The 9,758-nt window shown below is 57.7% G+C and overlaps 2 protein-coding genes across 2 annotated transcripts; one reads left to right on the top strand and one right to left on the bottom strand.

Annotated features, from left to right (window-relative positions):
* Window positions 1-55: 55 nt before the first annotated feature.
* On the bottom strand, window positions 56-267 carry LOC133264609 (dnaJ homolog subfamily B member 1-like; the record flags this gene model as incomplete). Its single annotated transcript, XM_061444443.1, has 1 exon — window positions 56-267. A coding segment is annotated over exon 1 (211 nt), but the record flags the coding sequence as incomplete, so codon positions are not given.
* Window positions 268-2,186: 1,919 nt separating this feature from the next.
* Window positions 2,187-9,324, top strand: LOC133264611 (very-long-chain enoyl-CoA reductase). Its single transcript, XM_061444445.1, has 13 exons — window positions 2,187-2,277; window positions 3,868-3,918; window positions 4,056-4,107; window positions 4,565-4,609; window positions 5,055-5,158; window positions 5,842-5,957; window positions 6,184-6,289; window positions 6,410-6,482; window positions 7,043-7,086; window positions 7,750-7,807; window positions 8,297-8,385; window positions 8,576-8,621; window positions 9,172-9,324. The coding sequence occupies exons 1-13, from the start codon at window positions 2,263-2,265 to the stop codon at window positions 9,297-9,299; spliced, it is 927 nt and encodes a 308-aa protein (XP_061300429.1). The 5' UTR covers window positions 2,187-2,262; the 3' UTR covers window positions 9,300-9,324.
* Window positions 9,325-9,758: the final 434 nt, after the last annotated feature.

Raw genomic sequence — 9,758 nt, 5'->3', positions numbered from 1 at the left:
GCCAGGGGCCCCAGGCCTCCCCCACTGCCAGCCCCACAGCTGCCCCATGGCTTACCCTCCTCCCCGTACTTGTCGAAGATCTCCCGTTTCTTGGGGTCGCTGAGGACGTCGTAGGCCTCGGCCACCTCCTTGAAGCGCTCCTCGGCGCCGGGCTCCTTGTTCTTGTCCGGGTGGAAGCGCAGCGCCTGCCGCCGGTACGCGCGGCGCACGTCCTCGCTCGAGGCGCCGCGGGGCAGCCCCAGCGTGCGGTAATAGTCCTTGCCCATGTCGCGATATGATCGCGATCGCGGACCCGGTCCCGATCCCGGCCCCGCCGCCGCCTCACTGAGGCGCAGCCGGAACCTTCCAGAGCCCGCCGAGCGCCTGGCACCGCCCCCGCCGCGCATCTGCCAATGGGAGAGCGCTACGCCACGCCCCTCCGCACGGCTGCCAATCGGAGAGCGGTGCGTCGAGGAGAGGGGCGGGGCGGGTGGTGGAGGTGGGAGGGGGGGTGGTTGCCATGGCAACTGTGACAAGCTGCCATTGGTACCACCTCTGCCTCCCCCCCGGGAGAGCGTCACTATGGCAACGCGTCGGCATCACCCGCCATGACAGCACCGTCACCATCACCCACTGTGACACCCTGTCACCCATAGACACCCTGTCACCCATAGACACCATCATCATCACCCCTAGTGACACCCTGTCACCCATAGACACCATCATCATCACCCCTAGTGACACCCTGTCACCCATAGACACCATCATCATCACCCATAGTGACACCCTGTCACCCATAGACACCATCATCATCACCCCTAGTGATACCCTGTCACCCATAGACACCATCATCATCACCCATAGTGACACCCTGTCACCCATAGACACCATCATCATCACCCATAGTGACACCCTGTCACCCATAGACACCATCATCATCACCCATAGTGACACCCTGTCACCCATAGACACCATCATCATCATCCATAGTGACACCCTGTCATCCCTAGTGACACCCTGTCACCCATAGACACCATCATCATCACCCATAGTGACACCCTGTCACCCATAGACACCATCATCATCACCCATAGTGACACCCTGTCACCCATAGACACCATCATCATCACCCATAGTGACACCCTGTCACCCATAGACACCATCATCATCACCCCTAGTGACACCCTGTCACCCATAGACACCATCATCATCACCCATAGTGACACCCTGTCACCCATAGACACCATCATCATCACCCCTAGTGACACCCTGTCACCCATAGGCACCTACACCCGCAGTGACAGCCCGACCCTGCCTCCTACAGCCACCATCATGCACAGCACCAGCATGGGGACATGGAGACACTGGGACACAGGGACATGGGAATATGGGACATGGGGATATGGGGTTATGGGGATATGGGAATATGGGGATATGGGGATATGGGGACATGGGGATATGGGGATATGGGGTTATGGGGATATGGGAATATGGGGATATGGGGATATGGGGACATGGGGATATGGGGATATGGGGTTATGGGGATATGGGGTTATGGGGATATGGGGATATGGGGTTATGGGGATATGGGGATATGGGGTTATGGGGATATGGGAATATGGGGATATGGGGATACAGTGACATGCAGATATTTGGTTATGGGGATATGGGGTTATGGGGATACGGGAATATGGGGATATGGGGATACAGTGACATGCGGATATGGGGTTATGGGGATACGGGAATATGGGGATATGGGGATATGGGGACATGGGGATATGGGGATACAGTGACATGCAGATACGGGGATATGGGGATACAGGGACATGAGGATATGGGGTTATGGGGTTATGGGGATATGGGGATACAGTGACATGCAGATATGGGGATATGGGGATACAGGGACATGAGGATATGGGGTTATGGGGTTATGGGGATATGGGGATATGGGGACACGGGGATATGGGACATGGGGTTCCTGAGGCCCCGCCCACCCGAAGCCCCTCCTCTCTGCCGTCGTCCCGCCAGCCTATTGGCTGCCTCCTCCTTCTCCCACCCCCGCCTCCTCCTCCCATTGGCCACGGCGCGCTCAGGAGTTCCCGTTGCCCAAGCAACCGAGAGGGAGGGGGCAGAGTGCAAGGGGCGGGACCGCCGCGAGGGTAGGTGGGAGGGGGGCCACACCGCGCGCGCTGATTGGTTGTTCCCTCCCAGCCCCGCGGCAGCGATTGGCGGGGGCGTGAAGAGGCGGGTGACGTCAGCAGGGGCCGCCGCGCGGGAGCAGCCATGAAGCACTACGAGGTGAGCGGCGGCACCGGGGGCCCGGGCCCGGCCCCAACCCCGGCTCCAGCCCCGGGACCGGCCCCGATCCCGCTCCCGGCCCCGCTCCCGGTCTCGGATCCGGTTCCAGCGCCAGGGACCCGCGAGGCGCCGCTGCGGTGCTGCGCATGCGCCGGGCACGATGGGCAGCGCCAGGGACAGTTGGGGGGGGGGGGTATGTGCGCATGCGCTGTGCGGCGGTTGGGTGTCCCCTATGGCCCCTGTATGTGCACTGTACATGGTGTGTGCATGCGTACAGGGTGGGCCTTTATCGGTTATATATGGCATATATGCACTATGTACAGTGTGTATATGGACTGTATGTGTAAATACAGTATGTCCGGCATGTATATAGCATGTACAAAGTGTGTATATAGTATGTATACAGTGTATATATGCCATATATATAGTATATATGTTATATATAGTATACACATATTATATATAGTATATATACATATTACATATAGAGTATATGTGCAATATATGTAATATATAGTAGATATCGTGTATATATGCTATATAGTATATACAGCATGTATATAGTGTATATATGGCACATATATAATGTATAGTGTCTGTACTATATATGTATAGTATATATAATATATATCATATATACTGTATGTATAATACATATACATAGTATGTATCATTTATAGTGTGTATATGCCGTACATATAGTGTATATAGTACATATACTTAGTATATATCATATATATAGTGGATATATTCCATAGATGTAGCATATATAGTATATATAGTACATATACCCATTATATATAGTGTATATATGGCACATACATAGCATATATAGTATAAATACACGTATATATACTACATACACAGTATATATACAGTGTATATATAGTATATATAACACATACCCATATGGCACATGTAGCATACACAGTCCCAATATACAGCTGTCGCTATAGTGGGGTCCCAGGGGTGCCAGGCCCCATTGGGTGTCACGGGGTGACCGCCCCGTGCCTCTATGGGAGTCCCAGACCCCCTTTGGGTGTCCCTAAGGGTGCCAGACCCCCTTTGGGTGTCCCGAGGGGACAGCCCCCATCCCCAAAGCCCCATCCCATGGGTGCCAGCCCCTATTTGGGTGTCCCCAAGGCTGCCGGCCCCTATTTGGGTGCTACCACATAACACACACTGCACACCCCCCCAGCACACCCCATGGGTGCCACCACCCTCAGGGTACCTTGGGGGTCCCATTGATGGGGGGGGGGGTGTCCCTCCTTACCTCCTGTCCCCTGCGTCCCCTTCAGCACCGCCTCCCTTTGCCCCTCATGGCCACCTCCAGGGCCACCTTTGGGGCCACCATGGCCAAGAGCCACCCCATGACGTGATGGCAATGGGATGGGTGCCATTGGGTGGTGATGCTTGGGGGGGGGGGGGTGCCTTTATATTTAGCAGCACCCTGAGGCCCGATCAGGTTTCGGGCCGTGCCCAAGGGCCATGGAGGGGGCCCCGGTGGCTCTGTCCCCATTGCTGGAGCTGTGGCACCGGCCTCCCCCCCCACCCCCCAAGAAGCTCAAGAAAGCCGCTCTCTTCTTCGAGGTGGAGATCCTGGATGCGCGCAGCCGCCAGAAGCTCTGCTTCCTTGACAAGGTACCCATGGACCCCCCCACCGCCCCACAATGGGCTGAACCCCCCCACTGCCCACAATGGGGTGACCCCATCATGATGATGGGGATGGGGGGGGACACACAGCACCCATCCCCTTTCCTTGCCCTCCCCCATCATAGGTAGAGCCTCATGCCACCATCGCCGACATCAAGAACCTCTTCACCAAGGCCCGTAGGTGGCAGCTGGGGGCACCCATAAGGGACACTGGGGGCACTCATAGGGGGACATTGGTGGCACCCATAAGGGACACTGGGGGCACCTATAGGGGGTCATTGGGGCATCCATAGTGGGGACATTGGGGGCACCCATAGGGGGGACATTGGTGACACCCATAGGGGGACATTGGGGCATCCATAGGGGGACATTGGGGGCACCCGTAAGGGGACATTGGGGGCACCCATAGGGGGACATTGGTGGCACCCGTAGGGTGGACACTGGGGGCACCCATAGGGGGCCATTGGGGCACCCATAAGGAGACATTGGGGCCACCCATAAGGGGACATTAGTGGCACCCATAGGGTGGACACTGGGGCACCCATAGAGGGACATTGAGGGCACCCACCCCCCACCCCGGGTGCCATTGTTGTCCCCAAGGGGCCACCAGCACAGTTTCCCTTGTGCCCTGCAGATCCCCAGTGGTACCCAGCCAGGCAGTCCCTGCGGCTGGATCCCAGTGAGTGGTACCCAGGGGATAATGTGGGTCTATAGGGGTTTATGGGGTGTCTACTGGGGGGTCTGTGAGGGCTTATGGGGGGCTATGGAGGTTTTATGGGGGTTTACGGGGGTCTATGGGGTGTCTATTGGTGGGTCTGTGGGGGTTTATGATGGGCTATGGGGGGTTTATGGGGGTCTGGTGGGATCTATGGGGGGTCTATTGGGGGCTATGGGGGTCTATGTGAGGTTTATAGGGGTTCTGTGGGGGTCTATTGGGTGTGTGGGGATCTATGGTGTCTATGGGAGTCTATGGGGCATTTCTTGGGGGGTCTGTGGGGCTCTATGGGGCCTATGGGGGGTCTATTGGGTCTGTGAGGGTCTATGGGGTGTATAGGGGGGTCTTTGGGGGTCTATAGTGTCTATGGGGGTCTGTGGGGTCTCTGGTCACCAGACTGTCCCTGCAGAGGGCCGGTCGCTGAAGGATGAGGATGTGCTGCAGAGCCTCCCCGTGGGCACCACGGCCACCTTCTACTTCCGAGACCTCGGGGCACAGATCAGCTGGGTGACGGTGAGGAGATGGGGGTCAGGGCTCCGTCCCCAGCTCCTGGCACAGCTCCTTCATCCATCATCCAACAGCCATCCTCATCCATCATCCATCCATCATCATCCATCATCCATCCATCATCATCCATCATCCATCCATCCATCATTCATCCATTATCCATCATCATCCATCTATCATCCATCATCATCCATCCATCCATCCATCATCATCCATCATCCATCCATCATCATCCATCATCCATCCATCCATCATACATCCATCATCATCCATCATCCATCCATCCATCATTCATCCATCATCCATCCATCCATCATCATCCATCCATCATCCATCATCCATCCATCCCTCCATTATTCATCCATCCATCCATCCATCCATCCATCCATCCATCCATCCATCCATCCATCATCCATCATCCATCCATCCATCCATCATCCATCCATCATCCATCCATCATCCATCATCCATCCATCATCCATCCATCATCCATCATCCATCCATCATCTATCCATTCATCATCCATCCATCCATCATCCATCATCCATCCATCCATCCATCCATCCATCCATCCATCCATCCATCCACCATCCATCCATCATCCATCATCCCATGCACCCATCCGTATCGTTATGCCTCAATGTCCATTTCCCATGCCCCCCATCCCAGCTCCCACATCCCTATTCCAGGTGTTCCTGACGGAATACGCGGGGCCGTTGCTCATTTACCTGCTCTTCTACTTCCGGGTCCCCTTCTTGTATGGGCCCCGCTACGACTTCACCGCGAGCAGGCACCGAGTGGTCCAGTGAGTGCTGGCAATGGGGGGCAATGGGCTAATGGGGCAATGGGGGCAATGGAGTAATGGGGGGGTCTTGGAGGGTACTGGGGAAGGGGACCTCAGCACCTCACTTGGATGCAGCTGGATCTGGGGAAGGGGGGGGCAGAGCTGTCCCCTATATCCCCTATATCCTCCCATGTCCCCTATGTCCCCTATATCCCCTATATCCTATATGCCCCCCATGTCCCCCCAGCCTGGCCTGTGCCTGTCACTCCTTCCACTACATCAAGCGCCTGCTGGAGACCCTCTTCATCCACCGCTTCTCCCATGGGACCATGCCCCTGCGCAACATCTTCAAGGTGAGCCCCGGACCCACCCCCCTCCCCATGCCCCTCCCACCCACACGGTGTCCCTTTGACGGGTGCTGCCATGGGGGTGTCACCCATGGGTGCTCTGTGTATGCGTGTGTCCCCCCCCAGAACTGCACCTACTACTGGGGCTTTGCTGCCTGGATGGCCTATTACATCAACCACCCGCTGTACACCCCCCCTGGTGAGTGCTGCCACCCACTGTCACCCAGCACTTCACCCATGCACTGCATAGGCCTGCTGGGTCACCATCACTGTCACCATCACCCATCCCTGTCACCCGTCCCCCTGTCACCCATCAGATCACACCCCCATCAGTGTCACTGTCACCCATCAGCCACACGCTGCATAGACCTGCTGTGTCACCATCACTGTCACTGTCACCCATCCCTGTCACCCATCAGATCAACACCCCCATGGGTGTCACTGTCACCCACTGTCACCCATCACCCATGCACTGCATAGACCTGCTGTGTCACCATCAGTGTCACTGTCACCCATCCCTGTCACCCATCAGATCAACACCCCCATGGGTGTCACTGTCACCCACTGTCACCCATCACCCATGCACTGCATAGACCTGCTGTGTCACCATCAGTGTCACTGTCACCCATCCCTGTCACCCATCAGATCAACACCCCCATGAGTGTCCCCATCCCTGTCTCTGTTCCCCCACAACCTATGGGGACACTACAGGGGGGGTGTCCTTGTCCCTGACCCCCCCCCCACCTTGTGTCCCCTCAGCCTATGGGGATGATCAGGTGAAGCTGGCACTGGCCATGTTCCTGGTGGGTGCTATGGGGTTCTGGGGGGCCTATGGAGGGCTACGGGTGTATTGGGGTGCTGTGGGGTGCTGGAGAAGCCATGGGGTGCTATAGGGTGCTATGGGGTGCTGGGGGGGCTATGGAGGGCTACGGGTGTATTGGGGTGCTGTGGGGTGCTGGAGAAGCCATGGGGTGCTATAGGGTGCTATGGGGTGCTGGGGGGGCTATGGAGGGCTATGCGGTGTGGAGGGGGGGCTATGGGGTATATTGGGGTACTATGGGGTGCTGGGGGGCATGGGGGGTGCCTTGGGAGCTATGTGGGCTATGGGGGCCAATGGGGTTCTGGGGGGGTTCAATGTGGTGCTGGGGGGAGCATTGGGTGCTAGGGAGTCCTGGGGGGCTATGGGGTGTTGGTTGGGTCTATGGGGTGCATTGGGGTGCTGTGGAGTGTATTGGGGTGCATGGGTGGTCTGTGGGGTGCATGTGGTACTATGGAGTGCATGGGGCTCTATGGGGTGTATTGGGGTGCTGTGGGGTGCATGAGGGTCTATGGGGTACATGGGGGGCCTATGGGGTGCATGAGTGTCTGTGGGATGTATTGGGGTGCTATGGGGTACATGGGGGTCTATGAGGTGTGTTGGGGGTCTATGGGGTGCACACCCCCTCCCTTGACCCCCGCCCCCCCAGTTTTGCCAGCTCGGGAACTTCTCCATCCACGTGGCCCTGAGGAACCTGCGCCCCGCGGGTGAGGACACGGACACGGACGTGGTCACGTGTGTGCTGGGTCACATGTGTGCTTGGTCACGTGTGTGCTGGGTCACATGTGTGTGTTGGGTCATGTGTGTGGGGTCATGTGTGTGCTGGGTCACGTGTGTGCTGGGTCGTGTGTGTTGGGTCATGTGTGTGCTGGGTCATGCACATGCTGGTTCACGTGTGTGCAGGTTCACATGTGTGGGGTCACGTGTGTGCTGGGTCATGTGTGTGTTGGGTCATGTGTGTGCTGGGTCATGGACATGCTGGTTCACATGTGTGCAGGTTCACGTGTGGGGTCACGTGTGTACTGGATCATGTGTGTGTTGGGTCACGTGTGTGCTGGGTCATGTTTGTGCTGGGTCGCAGGGGACACACATGGGGGTGTTGCACACGGGGTCACACGCACGTGTCAGGATGTCACATGCTGCACACGTCACACGTGTTACATACATGTTACGTGTTGCGTCCATGTCCCATACAGGCTCCAAGACACGCAAGATCCCGTACCCCACCCGCAACCCCTTCACGTGGCTCTTCCTGCTCGTCTCCTGCCCCAACTACACCTACGAGGTGGCACCAGGGCCATGGGGGGCAACGGGGGTATTGGGGGCACTGGGGGGGACTATGAGGTGTACTGGGGGGCAATGGGGGGACTATGAGGTGTATTAGGGGGCAATGGGGGGGTACTGGAGGGCAATGATGGGGGTATTGGGGTCACTGGGTGCCATTGGGGACCACTAACGGGTGCTGCCCCCCCCAGGTCGGCTCCTGGATCGGCTTCACCATCATGACCCAGTGCCTGCCTGGTGAGGGGGGAGCACTGCCATGGGGCGGGGGGGGGGGATTTTGGGGGGGTCATTGTGATTGGGGGACAAAATGGGAGGTGTCACCTGGGGGGGGAACCCTGGAGTCTCCCCATGTCCCCCCCTTGTCCCACCCTGGGCTCAGGGTCCCCATAGCACCCATAGCCCTTGTCCCACTGTCCCCATTGTCCTCATTACCCCCAATGTCCCCACTGCCCCCAGTGTTCCCATTGTCCCCATTGACCCTAATGTCCCCATTGGCCCATTGTCCCCCATGTCCCTATTGCCCCCAATGTCCCCAATGTTCCCATTGCCTCCAATGTCCCCGTTGCCCCAAATGTCCCCATTGCCCCCAATGTCCCCATTACCCCCATTATGCCCATTGCCCCCAATGTCCCCATTGCCCCCATTACGCCCGTTGCCCCCAATGTCCCTGTTGCCTCCAATGTCCCCGTTACCCCCAATGTCCCCGTTACCCCCAATGTCCCCGTTACCCCCAATGTCCCCATTGCCCCCAGTGTCCCCCCTGCCCCATGTCCCCCTGTCCCCGCAGTGGCTCTCTTCTCGCTGGTGGGCTTTGTGCAGATGGCCATCTGGGCGCAGGGCAAGCACCGCAGTTACCTGCGCGAGTTCCGCGAGTACCCGGCCCTGCGCTCGCCCATCGTCCCCTTCCTGCTCTGAGCCCCCCCACCCGGGGGGCACCCAATGGGGCACCTTGATGGGATACTCAATGGGACACCCCAACGAGACACCCAATGAAAGACCCCAATGGGATAACCAATGGGACACCCACTGGGACACTCAATGGGCACCTCAATGGGGCACTCAGTGGGATGCCCAATGGGACACCCAATGGGACACCCCAATGGGACACTTAATGGATACCCAATGGGATACCCAATGGGATAACCAATGGGGACACCCAATGGGACACCCCAATGGGACACCCAAAGAGATACCCCCATGGGACACCCAATGGAACACCCCGACATGTCCCTGCAGCGAGCCTTGGGGACACCCAGGTGATGCCCTGAGCGCTGGGGACATGGGGACAGGAGTCCCTTGTCCTCTCCATGGGGAACACGTGGACACGGACCCATTGGTGCGTCCCCATTGTTCCCGTGGGGCTGTCACACCGTG

Source organism: Pezoporus flaviventris, unplaced genomic scaffold (genome assembly GCF_033815535.1).
Source record: "Pezoporus flaviventris isolate CSIRO_AGI_PZ_B2104156 unplaced genomic scaffold, CSIRO_AGI_Pfla_v1 ptg000877l, whole genome shotgun sequence".
In the NCBI taxonomy this organism is placed as follows: Eukaryota; Metazoa; Chordata; class Aves; order Psittaciformes; family Psittacidae; genus Pezoporus; species Pezoporus flaviventris.
This window is presented reverse-complemented; position numbering and strand designations above follow the sequence as displayed.

Excerpts from the sequence above, each read along its gene's own strand:
- LOC133264611 (XM_061444445.1), top strand. Across the intron at positions 4,108-4,564 it reads GAACCTCTTCACCAAGGCCC|ATCCCCAGTGGTACCCAGCC; the intron begins GTAGGTGGCAGC and ends TGTGCCCTGCAG. Across the intron at positions 8,622-9,171 it reads CATGACCCAGTGCCTGCCTG|TGGCTCTCTTCTCGCTGGTG; the intron begins GTGAGGGGGGAG and ends CTGTCCCCGCAG.